The following is a 24,135-nucleotide window of genomic DNA, read 5'->3' as shown; positions in this document are numbered from 1 at the left end:
TGTGTTGTTTCAGTCAGTTTAGGCATGGCGCTAAAAAGGGGTTTTCATAGAATTCTAAAATTGCAATAATTTGTAGCGCATAAGCTTCTTCATCGATAACTTCCTGTAACAAATGTTGGAATGTTTAAAACGGCGTTATCCTAGCTGATCAAATGTTCATTCTCGACAGGATGTCAATGTGAGTTTTACTAATTGAAAATAATCCATTTGATTTACAATTAGTTTAATGTACAAACAAAAAAATGCTTTAAATCCAATAGGGATATTTTGGGCAACTTTGATGAATGGTTTGTGGATTAGTTCCCTTTTAATGGTGTTTATTTATACAAACATGACTTTTGAGAAACTCTATAGATTTCAATATCGTAGATGTAGAAAATAGTAATGAGGTCGCTATTCAGTATGGGCTTATTAAAGCAAAGGGTGCATGGGGAGCGGAAAGATAATGAAAATACACTTTAAAAGTTTTCCTTTTTGTGAGATTGTGTTTCACATGTGAAAGAGGAATGGGAGACGCCCATCGGACAGTGTGGAAGACACGGTCATGAAGGTCGAAGAAAGAAGACCAATTCAGCAAAGATTATTTGATCAATAGTGTACCAGTGACAGCTGAGGAGCAAAGTTGTCGCCAGCGAGTAAAGAGTCAAGTTTACCTTACGTGCCAACGGCCACTGGTAGCTTCCCCCCGTCTCCAGGCGCGATGGTATGTCGATGACACGATCACCGCCACAGCATAAATCAACAACTCCTTTTCCAACTCTCCTCTCTTTCTTCTTAAATGGTCTATTAAAGTCAGTCAAAGGTTTGATTATTGCAAATTGTGAGGGTCACTATCACCTTATATATTTTCCTTTCTTTCTCTTCATCTCTCCTGTTCTGTTTATTTTGTCTTTTGTTGGAAGATTTGATATTTGTGCTAGATAGTAAAGAGAATCAAAATGCATGGATGACCTGTGTGTTTGATTTTTACAAGGAAGTTTGCTTAATTCGAGGGCAAAGAGAGACAGCCTAAAACGGCCTTCTTAAAGTGCCATTTTGTTTTTCGTCATTTGCGTTATCCCTTCTCTATGTATGTATTGCATTGGGTTGCTTGGAAGGTAACCGCAGATTCGTTTCAGGAAACGCACTTGCAATTGTCAATCTTATTGGTCAGAAGTTGAATGCACAGACCGCCAACTTATGATGGCGCAATTTTGTTGAATCTCATTGCAGGGGTATTTCTCTGGGCATGGGTGACACTATTGTAAGCACATCTCCACCCCCCCCCCCCTCCCACACACACACACACACACTCGGGAGAGAGAGGGAGAGAGAGAATCACCATATTTCAAAATTTGACACTGTCTGCTGAATTTTGTATTAGCTAGTTTGGTACTTTTAGTCGCGTGTTGTAAAAATGTTCATTTATTTTTTTTCCCGGCAAATATGGACTCCACCGTTTTAGTGACGCCCCTGACTTGCTTACACTCTTCATAATTATAATCATCTGAAAGATTCGCTCAGGTTTGGTCTTTCATTCATACTCCACAGGTATGGAGTTATATCACAATTATATCACGTTCACAAATATTCATCTAGATACGAATCTGAATGACCGCTTTTATTCATCAGTGATTTTGCACTTCACCTTCTTATTCTCTATTACAGGTTTTAGTTGCGAGCAGGATCTAAAGATAAAGGTGAGTTCTGGCCATCCGATTGCATTGTGAAAGAAAATGTGTGGAATGAATCAGAAAAATTTGATCATATAGCATGTAAGTATTGGTGTGTACTGCAAACTTCTGGAGTCATCAAAATCACAATAAATTTGGCCCAGTCTTGGTAAAGTAACAAACACTGTACACAGAAAGATGTATATGGGACTACACAAATGATGTCGGGGTTACTAAATTTGATTTCCTAATCTTTCTATGCTCATTACTCAGCCAGTATACATTTTCTACCAAAATCTTGAACATTCAGTGTAAGTTTCGTTTGATTCTGTGAGAAATCATTAAAAAAAAAAAAAAAAAACAGAATTCACCTTTATCTTTAACTGCACGCATGCTGGTAAAAGAGAAGAGTGTAGCATTATGACAACCAAAAGGAAAATAAAAAAGGAAACACTACATTTTGTAAAGTGGTAAAACATTCAGCACAGACATCTTTTATTGAAGTATGCTATTTCCGTTTTTATTATACATTGGGATTTGTAAAACTCACCTATTAATGTACACAATCTTTTTAATATTGAGTTTTGTTTTAAGTTTTCTGTTTTCAATAAGTGATGTAAATATACATGAATAAAATTAAACAATGTTATACACAAATACTGATAAATACTATGCATGACTACAACTTTTAATCAATATGAAGTGATTTATACAATTTCTGGCCCATCGTTTATACGAAATTTTAGTTGTTACCTATAATGAAATCATTTAATGGTATTTTATATTTTAACAATACTTTGAAACATTAATAAGTAATGAATATCGTTGATATCTTGTAGTGGACACTATTATGGAAGACAATGTTTCGAAAGTTAACAATACATCTTGGGCCAAGGAAACCAAGAACAGGCTCATAGAAGAGATTTTAACAATAATCTGAATATTCCAATTTTTTCTCTCTGGCTCTCGGTCTCTTCACTTTGTAGGGGAGGGGGTAGAAATAATGAGCTCAAATATAACCGCGTCATGTTTCTTGCAACACGGTGAAGACGATTCAACAGGCAACAAAATAATAGATGCATTACATAATTATGTTTACCACAATTCAGAGAGTTTTTGTTGGTTATTAACTTTCATTTTCTTGGACAGTTTTCAATAAGGAACAGCCATATACATGATACAAGACGTGATCATGAAGCTTCTTCCAAATCCAAACTGTCATATTCAATGTATAGCCGACAGCGACTTAATATGCAAGTTTCACAAAGATAAGAAGACCCAGTCTTGAATTTCATTAGCTAGCATTACCTGAATCAGTCATTAGTCTGAATATAAAGAACATATCATGCTAATTGCTGTTTTCTGATTGAACCTGTACCATATTCCATTCTCGTGTAATGTACCCAACCTCACACCATGGCTCTCCTGTATGTATCACATTTCATTACAATCAAGTTATTAATTTAGATAAGTCAACAAATTCATCCCTTTGAAAGAAGACCTCACGAAGAGTACCTAACACAAAGTGAAAATCAGACTCAAATCTCGTCAAATAATTCGTTGAACATTATCAGTGTTCGCCTTCACTTGTTGGTAATAATTTGAATTCTTAACATGACATTCTGTATCCAACCCTGGTCATCGTATCGTAAACGTATTTCTGCACCGTCCTGAAATCAATACACATGATAAACATGGATTTAAATGATTTTAACAAATAGATGAAATCATTAGCATAAATAAGAAAACCGTTGAAAGTGTTAATGATTTCATAAGGAGTGAAATGGAACAGAAATCTAAATAGAAAATGTATTCACAAGAAGTGAGAGGAAGCGAAGAAATGCGAAAAACATGGATGATATTAAGTTAGGTAGTTGAAACAGCCTGTTTATTATCAACATCTCTTCCTATCCATACACTCGCACCCTCGTCTATACTTCGGCTTTTAGGGGGTATGGAATCTGTATTTACCATGTTTGCGTTCATCCATTTCTCTTCCTCCTATTAGTTCCAGTTATATTACTTTTTGCTCGCTCCTTATTCCTCATTTCCCATATTCTTTCTGCGACTGCTCTTTTGTGATTTTGATGGCTAAACTAGTTTTGTTTTGTAAATGCTAAGCAAAACTTAATTCACTTTGTCCATCAAATTGTGAAGCACAAAGCCAATGTAAAAAATACTCTGTGGATTAGATTGTATTTCTTTTCCTCATTCTTTAATTGCTCGTCATGTTGTTCCTCACTAATATCCCTTTCCCACATGTTAAATCAGTAATTCCAGGGATATATTTGAATGACAATGTTTATTAACGAACCTGTATACTGTGCATGTTCTCCACCCGAATGTCCCACACGAAGCCTGTCTGCTCTCCTTCACGAATCGCCTAGATCCACGCCGTAAGGTCTGGGAGAACGTCTGTAGTGGACAGTCACTAAAACAAAATGAAAACAAAAAATATATGTATCATACTTAAATCAGTACTTAAATCGTTTTCAAAGGTTGTATCTCAGTCTTTACTTGCTGGATGGATAGTATCAACTTTCTATCCAGCTTTTAAAAGTGTTAAACTACCATTCTGAAAATGCTGTCGATCCTCGGCAATATTTAATGATGCTTTAACATTGTGATTTTAGAAATTCGAGAACATTATCCGGCGACAGATCTTTAACTCAAAATCATCGAGTACAGGGGACGCACAACTACTGAGATGTGCTGTACGTGTTGTTTGGGAGTTGGTACAGAAAAGGAGGGGCACCTTCTTCACCCCTCATTAATAGGTGTGGTTTAGTGGATATATCACTTTCCTCTAGATTATGAGGAACAAGGTTTGAATCTCTATAACACTAATATCTACAGCAGGTTTGCGGTTGCACCATGTGTGTGAGAGAGAGAGAGAGAGAGAGGTTTGAGGAGTCCTAAAAAGATTACCAAGTCAGAGTCCTTTTCAGGACTCCTCAAACCTCTCTCTCTTTCTCTCTCACACATGGTGCAACCGCAAACCTACTGTATATCTACATCACCATGCAAGCCGACACTTACAAGTAGCATCTAACACTAATATCCTTTGACAAGGTATTTTAATACAGGTACCTTACTCGACCATAGAGACTAAAATAAATTAAAATAAATTCCTCGAATTGCCCTATCGCCTTTTCAGGATAGCGAGAGCTGGTATAAATGCGCCCATTGCATTAACTACAGACTGACTCTAGATCCTGTAGACGTACATCTAGAACTCGCAAAGAATACGAATTCCTCTTAAAGGGCAATCCAACCCTCATTATAAGTTGATTTGTATGAAAGCAGAACAATAACAGCAGCAGAATGGCAAAAGTTTTAAATGAATCGGACCAATAGTTAGGAAGTTATGAATGTTTGAAATATGAGATCACTAAGTCCATGCGGATCTCAAATTGGTAGTTCGGTCAGTGGATTGTGACGTAGAACGTGGATAACTTTCCCATTTGCCGTGTACATAAATATCATCAATTTATGTTTTTCTCATTTAGTTCCTTCTCCCTTGGGGCACTACTCAAAATGTATTATAGATAGCATATTATTATAGTTCCTCTAACAAGAATAGACCCTCTTGAGCAATGAATTTGAAAAATTTAAATTTTAGTCATTTTATATGTGGGAACATCACATTGACATTACCGATTCAGCCAAGTTGAAGTGCCCATACGTATACCGATTACAACATTCGAAAATTCATAACTTTCTTATATTTTGTCAGATTTAATTAAAACTTTCATCAGTTTCCTCATCTGATGTTTCTGCTTTCTTTTAGAGTAGTTGTCTATTTGGGTTGGATTTCCCTTTAATAATATTGTTTACTTACCGCTTCTCACATCTCAATCCCGATGTTCCTGAAAGACAGGTACATCTATTGTTTGGCATACAAGTGCCTCCATGTTGGCAAGCAGGACGGCATTGGACGATACCCACTGAAGGAAAGACAGAGCAGAAAAGAGATTATTGGTTTTGATATGTCCATCACATTGTGATTAGCAATTTCAAGTGACTTTCAAATTTATCTTATTGAAAAGTTCACATTAGTACACTCAATCTCTCTCTCTCTCTCTCTCTGTCTATCTTTATCTGTCTCTCATTCTCTATCTCGTCTCTCTCTCTCTCTCTCTCTCTCTCTCTTTCTGTATCTCTTTCTATCCATCTCCCACTTTCCCTCTATCTTACCTAGTTGGCAGAAGGATCCATGATATCCCGGAGTACACCTACACTTGTTGAAACCCACACAGGTTCCTCCATTCCTACACGGTCTGGTACATCGAGTACACTCTGTACTATGTACCCTCTATACTCTCTCTCTCTCTCTCTCTCTCTCTTTCTCTCTTTCTCTCTCTATCTCATCTCCTCTTCTCTCTCTCTCTCTCTCTCTCTATCTCTCTCTCTCCCACTTTCCCTCTATCTTACCTAGTTGGCAGAATAATCCATGATATCCCGCTCTGTACCGTACCTCTATACTCTCTCTCTCTCTCTCTCCCTCTCTCTCTCTCTCACTTTATATCTCATCTTCTCTCTCTCTCTCTCTCCGTCTCCCACTTTCCCTCGATGTTACCTAGTTGGCAGAATGATCCATGGTATCCCGGAGTACACCTACACTTGTTGATACCCGCACAGGTTCCTCCATTCCTACACGGTCTGGTACATCGAATTTGCTCTGCACAAGTAATGATCGAACCAAATATAACTATAGATTGTACAGAGAAGGTATTCATGCTACGAAAATAAAACAGTGGCATATACAGATATTGTTAGAAAGGGAGCAGAAGTCCACCCAACCACATAAATAATAATATTCAGTTCTTGTATATAGCACATTTCAAATTATAACGTCCCTATGCGCTTCCAAAGAGCGTTGGAAATTATTACCCTAGCTTTAGCACCAACAGCCGTTATCAGCGCACAGTGCATTTCAAGGAATAATCCTACCAGGTACCCATTTACCTCACCTGGATGGAGGGTGGCAAAATGTAGATTAATGCCTTGCCAAAGGAAGTTAGTGCTGTGGTAGAGATTCGAAACTCGTACCTTGTGGTTCACAGTCCGGGGAATTATTCACTGGATCACAACACCTCCACTGCTGTGGTGCAGCCGTATGTGCTATACCCAATAATGGAATAGTACTTAACTTTGTGTAGTATTTGGGGGTGGGGGCTTTCAAAGAAGGAGGGGAGTATGCAAGCTTTACTCTATGCTGGTATATTCCCGTTTACTTAATATACATCAAATCATACCTTGATTGCATCACGAGGCACAATGATCGGATATATTCGAACGAAATCTCACTGTAACAAATTTTTTGAATATCTCGAAATTGATAAGACCAAAAGTGATTTACGGAGAGAGTTTTGAAAGTCAAACGGATAACCATTTGGCGTCTTTGATACTAGGAATCTAATGACTTACCCTGCAGACATCTCGGCCCGTAGAAACCCGGACGACAGATACAGGTATCGGCCGCATAACATGTACCTCCATTGCCACAAGAAGGTTGACATTTAGCTGATCATAAGAGAAAGAGAAACAAACCTTGGTTGGATCTTACACCTAAGTATGAACATTTATATGTTTTTTCTCCAATGCAATTATAATAAAAATACTTTTTAAACATGAATTATACGGATGACTAATTTTCAAGAAGGTTGACATTATTTTAGCTGATAAGAGCAAGAGAAACAAACCTTGGATGGATCTTACACCTAAGTATGTTTATATGTGTGTTTTCCAATGCAATTCTAATAAGAATACTTTTTAAATATGAATTCTACGAATGACTTATTTTTCAGAAGACTACAGCAGTTTACATGCTGATCAACGGTAAATGTTTAGAGAAACGTTAACATGATGAGAGTTTGATTCTTGCTCGCTGTATTTATAATCATGTAATCATCTTCATTTGGTGCCCCATCCCCCTCCCCCTCTATAAAATATTATTTATGTTCGTTCATAGGATATTAAAGTGATTCTTTTGCCGCCTTGAGAATTTTTACCAATCTCTAGACACAAGTTTCTCGTGTTCGTGTTCAACCCGTCATCTCCTCCTCCTTCTAACAACCCCCTAGAATAAACTTGATAACATACGTGTTTGACATTGATTTCCTTCGAATCCTGCTGAACACTGGCATTCGTTTGGTCCGATGCAGTTACCACCATTCATGCATGGTAGTTCACATGTAGCTAGAACAGAAAATGAATGGTTTAGATAGACATATTAATTCAAATATCAATGACTCTAAAGTTGTATTAAATTTTAAATAAATTAGCGCCATCCGCCATTTTTATTGCTGATTCTCTATGATAATTTTATGGCTAACAAGGCGGTTACTAGCACACAAAAAACCTGATTACTTATTTAGCCCAATGTCTAATTTAACATTGTATATTGTTTCACCTATATTTTCAACCGAATTTTAAAATGTTAGGCCTATTTGGTATAAATAATCTTCTATTTAAACTTTGATAAATTCTTCACAATCGCATAAAGAAAGGGGTAACTTTACAACATCAACCATTTTGAGTGAACAAGAACTTTGCTTACAATGACAAAAATTTCCTCTACTTACGGAGTTGGCAGTAATTTCCAGTATACTGGCTGCTACAAGAACATTGGTTATACCTCTGGCAAGTGCCATCGTGCATACAGGGTGGATTGCATGTAGCTGGATAAAAAAAAGAGACATACAATAATCATGATGATCAGTTATGAACATACAAAGACGTACTAATATATTTTCAATTCTAAAAACGAAATTGTGTTTTACCATTCATATTATTGGTTTCGTAATCGCCCCTGATAATTATAATAATTAATCATCCGATGAAAATTGGGCATCACGATTCGTGGCTTCGTGGAATATGTCACATACAAGATCTTAATATGATATGGCAATGACATACACAATAGCCATGCTCAGAACAAAGACAATAATCAATCGTCATTTGACATAAAGATGCGCTTAGAGACTTCAGTGGAAAGCTCTTTATAAGCACCGTTTTATTATTGTTATTATTATTATCATTATTGTAATCTATTTAAAGAAACTGTTTTAAGAGGTCTCAAATTGCAACGATCGTTTTGTAGGCTGGATTTTGTTTGGTCGTTCGTTTGTTTGCTTGTTTGTTTGCTTGTTTGTTTGTTTGTTCGTTCGTTGTGCTTTCTCTGATATGTTAATTCATTATGTTGAAGTTTCATAACAAAATAATTTTAAAGTAAATTCTAAGATTGTCAATCTACCATAAAAAACAACTATGCAAAATGTATTAAAAGAGATGGTTGAGAGATTTTAAATAAATCAATTGGTACTTACGTGAACATGTTGGTCCTCCATAACCGACAGGGCAGACGCAAGAGTTTGGTCCAGTACATTTACCGTAATTCAAACATGGTGGGTCGCATACGGCTAGAGTGATTTTGAAAGATAAAAGGATGCATCGATTAAGTTTAATAAATTGCCATTTCATAGGTACCTTCCTTATGTCCCGATTTCCATCCCCATCTCTTTCTCTTGATTATTTTCCTTCTTGATTTCCATCCCGATTGTCTACTAAGACTCCGACTATTACTAAATACTTCTTATATTAAATGGGGGATACTGGACCACATATTACTCGCCAACCACGCCAGACAACCTCAGGCAGTGAGGTTGTCTATTTGTAATTGTTCATATCTTATATCTCACTTTCATTGACAACATTCTATAAAACCTCAATGTTCAAACACAATAATTCCAGTCCTCATAATAAAAGTTGCCAATTTGATTTCGAGCCGGAGACGATGATCCCACTGCAAAAGGAATTATGCCTTACGACCATGCCACTCAAATGGTCTTTGTTTATAGATCGCATACTCATCGTGCAATTCTCGAACGGAATCTGCTAATAAAAATCGTAGTTCACTTCTAATATTACGTTTTGAAGGACCTAATGTGGTGACGAATCGATGGTTATTTTGACATGATCTGGGCGCTGTTTCATAAAACTCATCAACAATAAATGCTAAAATGTTGTGACAAATTTGCTCTCAGCCAAGCAACTATCACGATTTCAGTAGCTTATAACAGTTATCGTAACTTGCTATTGATCACAAGTATTATGAAACAGGGCCCTGCTTGGAATACTTACCATCACACCTGTATCTATTTCGTGCCCTGACCATATATCCAGTCTTACATGTACAGTGATAACTGCCTACTGTATTCACACAGGTGTGTTCACATGCCCCGTTAGCATCGCCACACTCGTTCAGATCTGCGTGTGAACAATGAGGTAAAGAGAATGGCAATAACAGAAGACAAAGTTTATATTAGAAATGTTAGAAATGAAATTATGCTACGACAACCATTATTATAATAATAATCGTCCTCGTCACCCACATCACTAGTACCATCGTCATCATCATTATGATCATAATCACATCATCATCATCAACATCATTATCATCATCATATTATCACTATCATCATCATTATCATCATAATCAAATCATCATTATAAGCTCATCACCACACCATCATCATCATCATCATCATCATCAGCATCATCATCATCATCATCATCATCATCATCATCCCCACCATACTCATCAATCTTGATTCGCGTGGTCATTTTTATTTTAATTATAATCGTCTTTCGGTCATGACTGTCATCGTGAGTATGCGTGATCATCAGTGTGATCATCATTGACCGTTAGAGGGCTTACCATCACAGCTTCGTCCGTCTTCATTGAGTACATAGCCAGGTCCGCAGCTACACTGTATCCCTAGTTGGTCCTGACGACACAGTTGAGCACAACCACCTTGCTTTACTTCACACGATGATATAGCTGGTTTGAAAAGCAAAACATCAAGATATGCAAATTTCAGATTCATCCTTATGTTCTAATTCACCAATTCAATTCAATATTCAGTTCAATTTGAGCATGTCGAGTAAACTAAAACAATGTTACACTGTGGTATACAGTACATGAAATAGCGCATGTGTTTTATATAATGTTTTAATAACCACATTAACAGACATACAGATCCGAGGGTCACAGTGATTCAGTTCGATGTTCACTCCCAGGCACAGGTGACGCCACATATTCAATCAATAATGAAAGGCCCTTCTTTCATTTCTTAGTCGACCCCCTGTACAAGTGAACTTTGGCCAACTATTTTTCTAAATCCTATTTTATTGCATATATATATCGGGAAATAAGAAAGATCTAACAATTCATTCAGTACGAATCTGTTCATTTGGGAACAAACGGCAGGCTTAATGTGATGCTAGTGGCAGTTGTGTAGTTAGATGCCCCACCATTCCCCCCCCCGATCCCCATTGAAATGCCCCTGTGTATACCTTGACAGCGTGTCGGACCCCCCCCCCCCCCCCCATTGAAACGTCCCTGCATACCTTGACATTGTGTTGTACTGTTTAGTACTAGTGCACCGTGGTCAGACCCCCCCCCCTATTGAAACGCCCCTGTATACCTTGACATTGTGTTGTACTGTTTAGTACTAGTGCACCGTGGTCGGACCCCCCCCCCCCCCCATTGAAACGCCCCTGTATACCTTGACATTGTGTTGTACTGTTTAGTACTATTGCACTGGTCGGCCCCCCCCCCCCCCCCCCCCCCCCCCCCCCCCCCCCATTGAAACGTCCCTGTATACCTTGACATTGTGTTGTACTGTTTAGTACTAGTGCACTGGTCGGACCGCAGTCACATCTGTAAGATCCGGCCGAGTTGATGCATACTTCCTCACAGCCCCCATTGTTGATATTACATTCGTTGAAGTCTGCAGGAAAACATATACCAAAGTAAAATAGATACTTCTTTCTACTTTAACTTCTGTTTGTTAACTAGAACAAAATGCTTATTAAACGTTTAGGCAGTCTTTTATTTTTCACTATTCATTATTAATCCGTTTCTGACATTAGTTGTTTTTCCTTCATGCACAGATGTTTTCCCCAAAAGTAGCAACATCGCTGGTCTAACGTAGATATATTCAAGATCCCATAAATCAATAGAGAAGGGAGAAAGAAGAAAAAAAAGGAGAAGAAAAAAAGAAGAGACAGACAGAAAAAAAAAACAGAAAGGAACTTTAAACCAAACATAACATGACTATAATGCGGATTTAGAAGTCACACTATTTCAAATATATAAATATCGTTTTAAAAGGGGTTAAATATGAAGTGGATGAGGGTATCCTTTTTCGTAAATACCTCATCACATTATTCCCTAATCTGCCCCCCCCTCCACCATTAGTCAGAAACATGGAATGACTTACCCATACAAGATGATCTGTCTGAATGAAGCTGGAATCCTGGATCGCATGTGCATTTATAAGAACCGTCAGTGTTGGTACAATGCTGCTGACATAGACCATCGTGGAGTTCACATTCATTCCTATCTGAAATTGACAAAAATCAAATCATACTCATTAGAATGAACAAGGTCAAATGCTTTGCTTTTACCATTGTTTCGCCCCTTTGTTTCGACAACCCAATGTTCAGACGCGCCTAGGTTTCGAAAACATTGTGTTCTGATTCACCCATAATCAGGCAATCACTGCCTCCCCCGAAGCTTCACCGATAGACGTTAGCTAGGACTCACCCAAAGCATTTCCATACGTATGACCCAATTTTCATTCTTTATAAAGCCCGTCTGCACAAGTTTGGTCAGGATGGATTAGACCACCCAGCGTGGTCAGTGACAGGTGGTTATCTCATCAAATCAGCTCTCAATTAACATAAGAAAAAGAGGATCATGGGGGACCAACATGCACCGATTAGGAAAGTAGTGCAGTGTGGCTTTAAATTTATCGCCTGACTTAAGATGGCTCCTTCATACAAACTCACCAAGGCAATTTGAGTGATCGAGTCTATCGATATCATAGCCTCTTCGACACTCGCAGCTAAATGTCCCTGGTGAATTGAGACATACATGTTCACAGCCCCCATTGATGAAGGCACATTCATCTGCATCTAAGGGATGACATGAGATAGGTAGAAATACAATTAGCAACATTCAATCATAAAGAACAATAATTTGGCCTCTCTGTTTTTGGAACGAATTGCTACGCCAATCAATGAGGCTTGTGAGCAAACCAGTTGAAAATATTATTTTTTGTTTTTAACACTCACTATGTTGACACTCTATTACAGACATTTTTTAACGTCTAGTCTGGAATAACTTAACGGGAATTTTTTTTACCTTCTACCGAGTGAAAATTTTAGGTATTTAATAAAATAAAGGATAAAAGTGAACGTTAAAGTCTCAAATTTGTCATATCCTCCCTGTGTTATAAAAATTACACAGTTTACGTTAAACGGATAAGCTACTGTAATCAAAAGATGGGCTGCTCTCAGGTTCTTTTTCGGCCTGGGTAATTAGGAAAGTTGAAAATTAGGGGCTGCTTTTTCAAATTTCTTTAGGACAAAGTTAATAAGCTCTCACATCACATTTGGATCAGTATGTAAGCAATGACAGACCGGTACTTGTGTAGAGGTTAGTGTCTGATGATAATTATGTAACTTACCATCGCAATATTTCCCATCGCCATGGAAACCAGCATAACATTGACAGAAGTATGATCCGATGATGTTACCACATCTAGCAAAGATATGACAGTCATGCTGAGCAGTGCCACACTCGTCGATATCTAGGGGTCAAATGGAATTGTTAAGCAAACTAAATATTATTACGATAAAAGGTTTCAATAAAAAATGTGATCATCATAAATATGAAGGTAATATTAGCGTGTAGGCCTATCAGTAAACAAAGAATTTGGTCAATATGAGTTTTGTTAATGAGGGGCAAAGTATAGATTTCAAATTTAAATGTGCTTGAAACTAGAACATTTTAAAACAATGAAAACAATCAGAATCCAGGAACAGTACTGAATAAGAAAAGGTTTATCCGACAGGGCGGTTAATCCTGACATACGTTGTCCTTTCATAGCTTTTTTTCTTCAAAGCTAAATGAAGAAAAACGTTAATCGGTGCGGTCCTAGATCAATTAGATGAAGAGGAATACGCAAAATCAAAAACATTCTTGACATTTACAAACACTTGTACTACCTTTAATTGCATGCGTATAGACTTTGTCATCTAATGACTTATATGATTAGCTATAATCGTCCAATGTTAATGTTCAGTTCACCTTGGCAATTGGTGACGTTTCCTTCGTATCCTGACGGACAGACACACATGTGAGTGCCTGGTAGATTGACGCATAAAGAGATCCCTGGACATACGTTATCCAATAAACACTCATCAATGTCTGAAAATAAACAAAAACAAAATGGATTAAAATACGTCTGAGTGGCACCATGAAGGAATATTACGCTTTTACTTTCAGGAAATCATTATAGGAGAGGCATACTTCAATTTAGGATTTACTGCTTACAGGTGTCATTTATTTGACATGATAATTATATGATCCCTATCAAACATAAACATATATTCATTGATGAATAGAGATTTTCTAAACAGTGCTGCCCTACTCGTTCAATATCTTTATAATAACAGCATCATTTTGGTGATGGCATTCTGGGTAATTCAGATCATAGTATTATCTTATTCTTATAGAAGGGATATAAGTATGCTCTTGGAAAACTTACTAGGGGTCAGGATAATCATTTGTCCTTATACTGGTTTATACAATTATAAACACAACGAGGTCTATTGTGTTGCTGATATGTAAGGGAGGACCTCACGCAAGCCATCTTACCTCCACACCCCTCGACAGTGTCCTCATATCCTTCATGGCATACACATCGATGAGAGCCTTCTAGGTTCTCACACGAGGCACCCTCACCGCAGAAGCTCTCCACCTCGCACTCATTGAAATCTAGTGTAGACATAATCAAGAATAGTATTATGATAGTGTATGAGGTTACAAGAAACTTGTTGAAAAATAAAATTTCATTATCTACCTTTTATTGATTATCGTGATGTTTTTGAGAACTGCACACTTCTTACGATACAACTTTTATGAAAGATTGCTATATAAGGGGACTCATTTCCAATGGCCTAAATTCGTAAAAACAAGGTTCATGAGACCAAGAGGTTTCGGTCTCACAAAATTTCTGACTAATAATTTGTGATTAGTACATACATTCAATTGTCAGAAACGGCTCACAAGAAATGCAAATCAATTCTTTTTCCACTTACCCATACAGAAACCATTTTCATCTAACGCATATCCATCTAAACATGTACAGTCATAAGAGCCGGGGGTGTTCACACAGTCAGCATTAGATCCACAGAGTATGTGAAGAAGCTCGATGAATTCACATTCGTCCACGTCTGTAAAAATAACATATAACTAAAATATCAATATACGTTAAAAGTATTGTGAGGTATCATTCGAATCATCGTCCTGCTTCATTTCTCTACATTTCAACAGCTATTATGACTTGCATATGAGCGCATCGGTGGTTCAGTGGTAGAATTCTCGCCTGCCACGCGGGTGACCCGGGTTCGATTCCCGGCCGATGCAAATACCTTTTAATAGCGCTAGAGACTTCGATGGAAAGTGTTTTGTTTTAAAACACATGTAGTTTGTATTACTTTTTTTTAAATGATTTATTTATTGTTATTTTGTATTAATTTTTCGAAATTATTTTTGTATTATCCCAATGAAGGTGAATTATCTGTTCCATCATAATATTGCGATTATTATCATCTTTATATTAGTTACTATAGTTATAGAGGGTGATCCATTTTCTAGACAAAATTTAACGAGACTACTGAGGAGACATTCAGATTTGAATCTAATAATACAATATGTTGTCACGAATTAGTGTCCCCTTGACAGTGTTAATTAGACATACTACAATGTTTAAGATTAAAGAATTCATGTATTGGTGAAGGTCAAAGTTCAAATAGTACCTTCACAGTTTCCATCTCCGAGGAAGGAAAGAAACCCTGTCAGACAATGACATTGGTAGTCACCAATCAGGTTGACGCACTCACCGCCCACACCACAGATATCGGGAGTTTCCACGCATTCGTCGATATCTGAGGGTAGAAGAGAGGGTCAAAGAGAGAGAGAGAGAGAGAGAGAGAGAGAGAGAGAGAGAGAGAGGGGTGAACGAGGAGGAAAGAGAGAGGGGATGGAAAACGGGGAGTGGAGAGAGAGAGGGGGAGAGAGCGTGAGTGTTAAGAGGGACAAAGGAGAAGAAAAGACAGAGAAATAGTTAAAGAAAGAATTAAAGCAAATGTGATTTTGGTGAAGTAAACAAGTTTTAACATTTTCACAAACGTGATAGAAGAAACTAACAGAGTAATCAAGATATGAGGAAAACTGATCGAACATAAAATATATAAGTTGACGAGGAATGAGAGGGTGACGAAAAGGAAATGTGGATAATTTTGGCAAGGTGTCTGTCTTTAGGACGGAATCTACCTCGGACAGAAAATTGAAGTCTGGGTATGCTCATAATATATGCCACTATTATTCGCCGTTTTACCCTATCTGTCCCAGGCGTCCCAATGGTTATCTCTTCTTGTTCGATTCATTTTCTGAATTATATCATTCTCTATTTCTTTGTCTACTGCACTAAGAATTAACATGGATGCATAGATCACCAGGCTTGTTACAGAGGTGTCAGACGTGTTTCAGGTGGTGATGCAGGGATATGTGAGTAAGAGGGATATATCTGATAATCTATCCTTAGAAAAGCAACACAATATATCAAATTAATATTTCCTGAATAGCAGTTGCAAGCGGACGGACGCTATTAATTTGTAGACAGAGCTATGGATTCTGAGTAGGCATGGAAGTTACCAACTATCCCCTATATTCACTGAATTTATTATGTCTGTCTTTTGTAGTGACCCCCCCCCCCCACCCCCCACCCGCCATCCTAAAGATAAATCGACGTTCCTGTTTAGAGAAATGTATGTAGATTAGTAATTTGAATTATCATTATGATGTATTTGCCTTTATAATACCCCCCGTACAGTTCGCGACCCTTGTTGTTGCATAATACGTGTACAGACATTTAAAAAGAGGAGACTAGAAGTGTTCAGGCGAATCTCAATCTCCCGAAATATACCGGCGTGTTCACACTAGAATACGTACCTTCACAGTAGCCCTCGTATCCTACTGGTGAGTAACCCTTGTTGCACATACACACATGGAAACCAGGTCTGTTCAGACAAATCTCATTCTCCCGACATATCCCTTCCTGTTGACACTCGTCAATATCTGAAGATATAAAATAGAATGTTTCGGGATCATTATCTTGACAACGCACGAGACTTTACAAAAAGCGTGTGCGACCTTGATTAGTATTACTTTCCAACAACTTCTGTCATATTGTAAGCTTCTGAAAGACCATTCGCTATCATCAAAGTTGTCTTGTCTTGTTTTCTATTCATACAAAATAATCATAATGCAATAAAGTAATTGAAACTTTACTTAAAACGATCACCTCTCAATTATGAATTTCATGTATAATTGTTATTCCTGGTGGAAATCTATCTTAGATCGTGTATTTTGTCCCATCAAAATTTGATAAATTAAAATGATAAGTACATATTTATATATACTATGAAATACATGCACATATGACTTTAAGGATAAAAATTATAAATACAATTTTATGATTGAGACTTAATTACCTGTACAGTTGTAACCGTCCGAATCCAGTGTATATCCGTCTAGACAGGCGCATTCGTAACTATCCGGACCGATAGGCAGGCACATATCCCTACAACCGCCATTATCAATAGTACATGGTTCAACTAGAATAAAAAGAAAGTCATGAATCCATAAAACTGAGTTATAGATAACTACACTCATACTATGTTATATAATCTTAGGCCCGGGATTTTTCATTCTTTTTAATTTATGCTAAGATCATGGGTGTCGATCCGTAACTGATACCTATTCATCAGGGGGGATGATCTATTCATTCATCCCCCCCTGATGAATAGGTATTACGTAAGTATCGACACCCATGGCTAAGATGTATGGGGGTGAATTAAACACACATGCTCATTATAAACATATCTGTTAAATTATTATACACGATCGATCAGAGTTAAAAGGCAGGAGTGGACCACAATAATAGTTGATGAACTGGGTGACTTCATCACAAGCATGCATGGCAATAATTAACGGGTGTAATTTAAGCAATAATTGATTTTAGTCGGTAAACCGTCTGAGTCATTTGCTTGTTTAAAGTCACATGCTCATTAAATGACCGCAGTGAGCTATGCGGAGTAAAAATGTGTGGTCGTAATGAATGTTCATACAATCTTCATGAAGTATATACATGTTGTGGCATGCATGTTGGAACAGAGTGAAGAAGAAGAAGACGTTAAAATAAGGATATCCGTACTTTTCTCCGGTGTATAAACGTTTGTAAAAACAAAAGTCAATAAACAATATAAATTTTCTTTGGATTTCCCGATTTTTCGATAAAGCACAATTTCAGTCATCAGTGGAAATGATCGTTGGTTAGTTTGGAAAAATAGCACACAAAAATTCACATCTCGCTGACAAAATTGTTTCAAAATACATGATACCTTTTTAAAGAAAAACATTGTATTTAAAGGGAAAAGATTGACGCAGCCGGACAGATCACCGTGCCTGACTATCCCTTTAAACTTAAAGTTGTAGATGGTTGGACATTTGGTTCGATAGTTCGATGTATACCAAAAATGATCCCTACCCGATCTACGACCTAAAGCAACGCAGAGCTATTCAGTTGGATATCAGCATGGTCATTTTTGTTTTCAATTCTTAGAGAATATGTAAATCATTATATTGAGAAATATGTATTAAAATGTGACAGATAAGAAAGACAGTAAGGGGACGGTTGATGATCAGCACTTCTGTTTTCACCAGCTTTACCATTTTAAATCAGTGCCGTATCTAGACATCAGAGAAAGGGGTAATCAATACCCCCTTACCCTCCGCACCCCGGCATTGGAGCATCTGAGGGCGTATTATGCCGGAGCGTTTATTTTTAAAAAAAAAATTTATAGGGCATTATCCTACAATCTTAGACAAACTTCTAATGACAATGAATTCTTTAAAAAAAAAAGGTCTAAAGATTCTGGAAGGTGTGTGATAGGAAACACACTATTGAAGTTTTAAGTTTGTATTAATGTCCTGTATAGGAAGCGGATAAGGAAGAAGAGAGGAGTGATATCAACGTTTCCGTACTTCCAGACAAAACAAATACATAGTTACTTGACAACTTGGTAGGAAACCCACGCTACATCCTTGTGAGTTTACATATCTCATTTACATTTACAGCAGGTAAATCGATATTTAAAAACAATGTATCATATCCAACTGCAAGTGAGGAAGAGATTAACTCGGCCTGGACCATGCAATAACGATTCATAACTTCATCTTCTGGCAAAGTAAAGGAGCACGAACAACAAAATACCGGTCAACTGCAACACTGAAGTCATGTTGTTTAAGAATAGTAGAAATCGTTTACCTCATTTCAATGATGAATTGATTTAATAAACATTTGGAATAGCCCTCTCAATGATGTTCTAACTTACATTCCATCTTTTCGCGAGGATTTTATAAGAGGGAATACTAATGATCCTAAAATTAATCCATTTAAAGAAAATGATAAGAAATCCGTTTTAAAACCATAACATGTCTTCCGATAGGTATGCGTTAACATAAACAAGTGTCATCGCTAAGGAATAATGAATCTCTCTCTCTCTCTCTCTCTCTCTCTCTCTCTCTCTCTGGACACGGGGGCATATCCCGCCCCGTTGAAAGTTACAAAGTGAAGGAAAACGAACAGAGAAAGATAAATAAAGAGAGAGAGAGAGAGAGAGAGAGGGGGGGGGGGGTAACTTCAAAAGAAGATGATATGTCTCCCTAGTTCCCTCATAATAGCTTTGTTCTCTTGAATCATATAGTAAGACCGGCGCCCCCCCCCCTCCCCCACCCGGCTTCCTTTTTTCCGTGACAATATTTCTTCATCAATGTCTGAACCTAAGCTTGCTACGCCACTGTGTAAATCAAAATGGATGATGACAAGGTCAAGGACTAGATCACTGGTCGAATTAGTTGACATCTTGAAATGTCATGTCCTACTTTGCCGACCTTTTCATTGTAACCCTTCGTAGAATGAAGATAATGTATAGAGCTAATTCATGTCAAATAGTCCTTTCCGCTTTCTATATGGAAAATAAAGATAACTGTGATGATACTAAATTCGGATGATTGGGTGTTTATAATTATAGATACAAGTTATGTATGCTCATGTCTGTCAGATACTATGCTCTCTATAATAATTATTTAAAAAAAAACATCATTTCAGGGACATGCGGGTTAAGAGGGTGTTTACTATTAAAAGTAAAAAGGTCTATAATGATTACTGTCTTTTTCATATGTTATATCAAGTATCTTTCTTTTTATTCAGCAAGTGACTCAAATACTACTATTCACTACAGGCCAACTAATTCTATTCTCAAAGTTAGTTTAGTGGATGTCTTCTACATACCATCAAACTTAATTGATGGAAAATCGAATGGTATAGGGTCTATAAAGTTCATCTATTTGGTATCTACTTTGAGAAAATTCAAATTAAGAAAGGAAAACATTAAACCTACTTAGATATTGAAAATCATCATTAGGCCCATTTACACTACGTGTCAAACATCCCGATGTGAGTAACACCGCGATGTTTAGATTGTGATGTGAACGGGACTATATATATATTACCTGAGCTTCCAGTCTGATAATATGAGCTGACTGTATTTGATGATAAAGGACCTAAGTAGCTCGCACTTTTCTCCCCGTCTGACGATGTCGTACCCTTTGCCGTGCTCGTACTTTTCGTCGATCTCGTACTTGGACTCTTTGTCGTACCCTTGGCCCCCGTCGACGATGTCGTACTCTTTGCCGTGCTCGTACTTTTCGTCGATCTCGTACTTGGACTCTTTGTCGTACCCTTGGTCTCCGTCGACGATGTCGTACTCTTTGCCGTGCTCTTACTTTTCGTCGAACTCGTACTTTTCGTCGAACTTGTACTCTTCGTCGTACCCTTGTTCTCCGTCGATTTTGTGATCTGCGTCGTGCTCATGCCCCTCGTCGAGCTCGTACTCATACTTGGAGTCGCCTGTCAAGGTGGAATCCGTGATGAAAAATAATTCAAGCAATCATAAATCATAAATCTCAATTTTTTTGTCTCAGAATTCAATAATTCTTTCATGTTCGACTTTAAATAATAATCATTTCGTGCAATGATTATTCTGTTGTTCTTCTACTACTACTAACAATTATCCTTTGAAATCAGTTATACCATGCTACACTGAGTAAACATGCTGACTGAAAAATCTGAAATATACACTTTTAAAGATGTATTTCTTTAATGACCATTAATCCCAAATCTTATTCTGTCCTTTCAAAACCACAATGTACCAATTGAAGATCCACTTAAAGTTGGACACTATAGGGTTTCTTGCACCTCCACTTCAAACTGTCTCAAATCGGCCATGCGTGATTTAGTGATCATATAATATTGAAAAAATTGACAAAAAAGGGATGAACGGAACGAGATGAAGAGGAAATAAAGATGGTTTGAGAACAATAATTATGATAAATGGAAAAGGTATTGAATAATTATTTATATAATGGAACAATATATACATATATAAGAAATCACCTTAGGAAAACCGGTAGGAGAAAATCGCTTGAATTATTGGGCCTCTTGCCAATGAAGCCCCCCCCCCCCCTGTCACTTTCTATCTCTGTTTCTTTTTATTTCACCCCCTTTCCCCTGTCATGTGATCTCTTAAACTGTCTCCTCCCTAGCCCCTCCCCCCTTCTCTCTCTCTCTTTCTCTCCCCTTTCTCACTTCCTTCATCTCTAGCTCCGTACCCTCTGCCTTTTCCTCTTTCTTTCTTTCTCTCTCTCTCTCTCTCTCTCTCTCTCTCTCTTTCTCTCTCTGCCTCGTCCATTCTGTATTGTTCTGTATTGTAGCAAATGCTACTACCATCGCGATCATCATGTCAGAGTCAATTTAGCGTCATGGATGTTGATCCTAATCCCAGCTAGGTGACCTTGATTGCAGGGTTCAAGTTTAACCTCTCTCTCTCTCTCTCTCTCTCTCTCTCTCTCTCTCTCTTTCTCTCTCTCTTTCTCTCTCTAAATATAAACAGCAACGAATCTGTTAGCCGAAATAGTTCTGAATGTCGCACGAAGATAGTCAAAGCAATACACGTCAGTCGTATTGATATCTGCAGGTGTATTTCTATGAGGGACAAAGGTGATGACAAGTGCATGTCTGGGATTAATCAATTAGCATGCTACCATTAAGTGGAAAATGACTTCATCGTGTGAGTTTGAAATGATAAATTATGTAATGCCGACTGTCTAATTGCTTAACAAGTGTTCATTTCCGGCGTATAAATCACAATTTGGCCACTGTCTTCTTAAAGTCTTACATTGAGTTTGAAATGATAAATTATGTAATGCCGACTGTCTTGCTGAACAAGTGGACATTTCCGGCGTATAAATCATAATTTGGCCACTGTCTTCTTAAAGTCTTACATTGAGTTTGAAATGATGAATTATGTAATGCCGACTGTCTTGCTAAACAAGTGGACATTTCCGGCGTATAAATTACAAATTAGCCACTGTGTTCTTAAAGTCTCAAATTGAGATTGAAATGATGAATTATGTAATGCCGACTGTCTAATTGTTTAACAAGTGTTCATTTTCGTCGTATAAATTACAAATTAGCCACTGTGTTCTTAAAGTCTCACATTGGGTTTGAAATGATAAATTATGTAATGTCGACTGTCTAATTATTGTTTACCAAGGGGTCATTTCAGGCGTATAAATTACAAATTAGCCACTGTGTTCTTAAAGTCTCACATTGGGTTTGAAATGATAAATTATGTAATGTCGACTGTCTAATTATTGTTTACCAAGGGGTCATTTCAGGCGTATAAATTACAAATTAGCCACTGTGTTCTTAAAGTCTCACATTGGGTTTGAAATGATAAATTATGTAATGTCGACTGTCTAATTATTGTTTACCAAGGGGTCATTTCAGGCGTATAAATTACAAATTAGCCACTGTGTTCTTAAAGTCTCACATTGGGTTTGAAATGATAAATTATGTAATGCCGACTGTCTAATTGTTTAACAAGTGTTCATTTTCGTCGTATAAATTACAAATTAGCCACTGTGTTCTTAAAGTCTCAAATTCAGTTTGAAACAGGTGATAACCATTTGAGTTCTTGCTTTTAGGCTGAAGAAAAAGAATCTTGTGATTTTCAGGGAAGGAGGGTGGCATTTATAGGACTCTGAATGTACATGACAAGAAGGACATGGAAAGACTTTTACACAAGATGCATTTTCCAATGGTCTAACTTGTCAACTCTTCAACAGGTACAATAATGCATTTGGGATATAGATTCTTGTAAACGCTTTCTTCTTCTATATAAGCTAGGACGAATTATGGTTTCATAATGATTCAGTAAAAAAAATCTTTGTAATGAGACAACTGTAAAATCACTACAAATCTACAAGACATAATTATATTGTCAATATAATTCTCATTGGATAACAACTGACCGTAATTCTGGAGTCACCTGTCGGTATAGCTTGTGGACTTTCCGTCGTTGTGAGTGATATCGTTTCAGTCTGATTGCTAGCTGTTGAATTCCCAGACATCGCTGACTGACATAAAATATGATTCACCGTTAATGAAATCACAAAGATTTGGAATAATTTATCCATTGTTGTAAATTCACGTATAACTATACAGAAATGAACCTCTACCAAGCATATTCCAGCTTATCATCCAATGCCAATGGTACTGGTAGTTAGAGCGACGTTTGCAAACGTTTCGTAGTTTGCGACGTACAAGTACCAAACGACAGTTACTACCGATCGGTGCGATCTCCCAGCTCGAAAGTAATCAAGCTTAACTTTGACGCGGCACCAAAAAAAGTGGGTTCGTCATTGGGCTACGTCCATAACGTTTGATGTCGCGAGCTCCGACTGATTTAATCCACCGTTCTAATTCTGATCAACCCTCGTCTGAGCATTCAGGTATTCTGATGGCCCATAAAGCCTGTCAAATTGCCGGATATGTTGATATCCGCTATCACCGTCCTAGCTCATCCTTTTCTCTTTAACATGTCAAGAGTGACACAGAATCGCGAGCAGATACCAACCTGCTGTCTAAATAAGCTGCCAGCTCAAGCCAACTTTTGTTTAAAAATGTCTTCTTAAACTCAAAGGCAGCTATATATTTTATAATTGAAGGATATAATTATTTTGATCGCGTTTTAATCGTCAATTGGCCATTAAAATGTAAAGCGAAGTTGTTAACCATATCTACGTCTACATGTTTACTTCTCAATTAGACCATAACCCATACATCTTTTTTTAAATAGAAATGAACTTCAAAGATAATATCATGATAAAACATAAGGTAAACCTCTAACTTACTGATCAGTCAAAATGTAATTATTG

At 37.4% G+C, this 24,135-nt stretch overlaps 1 protein-coding gene and 1 non-coding gene across 4 annotated transcripts; one reads left to right on the top strand and one right to left on the bottom strand.

The window, feature by feature from the left end:
• Positions 1 to 2,115: 2,115 nt before the first annotated feature.
• LOC591161 (fibrillin-3) lies at positions 2,116 to 23,790 on the bottom strand. 3 transcript variants are annotated; one of them, XM_030975443.1, is made up of 23 exons: positions 23,230 to 23,790; positions 20,535 to 20,764; positions 20,368 to 20,453; positions 17,286 to 17,408; positions 16,744 to 16,869; positions 15,549 to 15,677; positions 14,829 to 14,963; positions 14,386 to 14,505; positions 13,816 to 13,935; positions 13,193 to 13,315; positions 12,513 to 12,638; positions 11,942 to 12,064; positions 11,324 to 11,449; positions 10,375 to 10,497; positions 9,798 to 9,923; positions 8,984 to 9,076; positions 8,240 to 8,335; positions 7,758 to 7,853; positions 7,083 to 7,178; positions 6,232 to 6,333; positions 5,494 to 5,599; positions 3,967 to 4,083; positions 2,116 to 3,322 (listed from the first exon to the last, which is right to left on the bottom strand). In XM_030975443.1, exons 1-23 carry the CDS (start codon positions 23,392 to 23,394, stop codon positions 3,262 to 3,264), a joined length of 2,748 nt encoding a protein of 915 aa, XP_030831303.1. In that variant the 5' UTR covers positions 23,395 to 23,790; the 3' UTR covers positions 2,116 to 3,261. The 3 variants fall into 3 exon arrangements, with proteins under 3 accessions (XP_030831303.1, XP_030831304.1, XP_030831302.1); XM_030975444.1 differs by having other exon boundaries at positions 20,368 to 20,552; positions 20,652 to 20,764; positions 23,230 to 23,789; XM_030975442.1 differs by having other exon boundaries at positions 20,368 to 20,764.
• Positions 15,086 to 15,156, top strand: TRNAG-GCC. Its single transcript has one exon. It is a non-coding gene; the product is annotated as a tRNA-Gly (tRNA).
• Positions 23,791 to 24,135: the final 345 nt, after the last annotated feature.

This window comes from Strongylocentrotus purpuratus, unplaced genomic scaffold (assembly GCF_000002235.5).
Source record: "Strongylocentrotus purpuratus isolate Spur 01 unplaced genomic scaffold, Spur_5.0 spur5_scaffold_8, whole genome shotgun sequence".
Lineage (NCBI taxonomy): Eukaryota > Metazoa > Echinodermata > Echinoidea > Camarodonta > Strongylocentrotidae > Strongylocentrotus > Strongylocentrotus purpuratus.
The sequence above is the reverse complement of the archived record's forward strand: the minus strand, read 5'-3'. Positions and strand labels throughout refer to the sequence as shown.

Bases quoted from the DNA above. Each gene is read 5' to 3' on its own strand.
- LOC591161 (XM_030975442.1), bottom strand. From the start codon at position 23,394: ATGGATAAATTATTCCAAATCTTTGTGATTTCATTAACGGTGAATCAT. The intron at 8,336-8,983 runs GTAAGTACCAAT...TTTTTTATCCAG, and splicing joins TGGAGGACCAACATGTTCAC to CTACATGCAATCCACCCTGT. The intron at 6,334-7,082 runs GTAAGTCATTAG...TTACTTGTGCAG, and splicing joins CGGGCCGAGATGTCTGCAGG to AGCAAATTCGATGTACCAGA.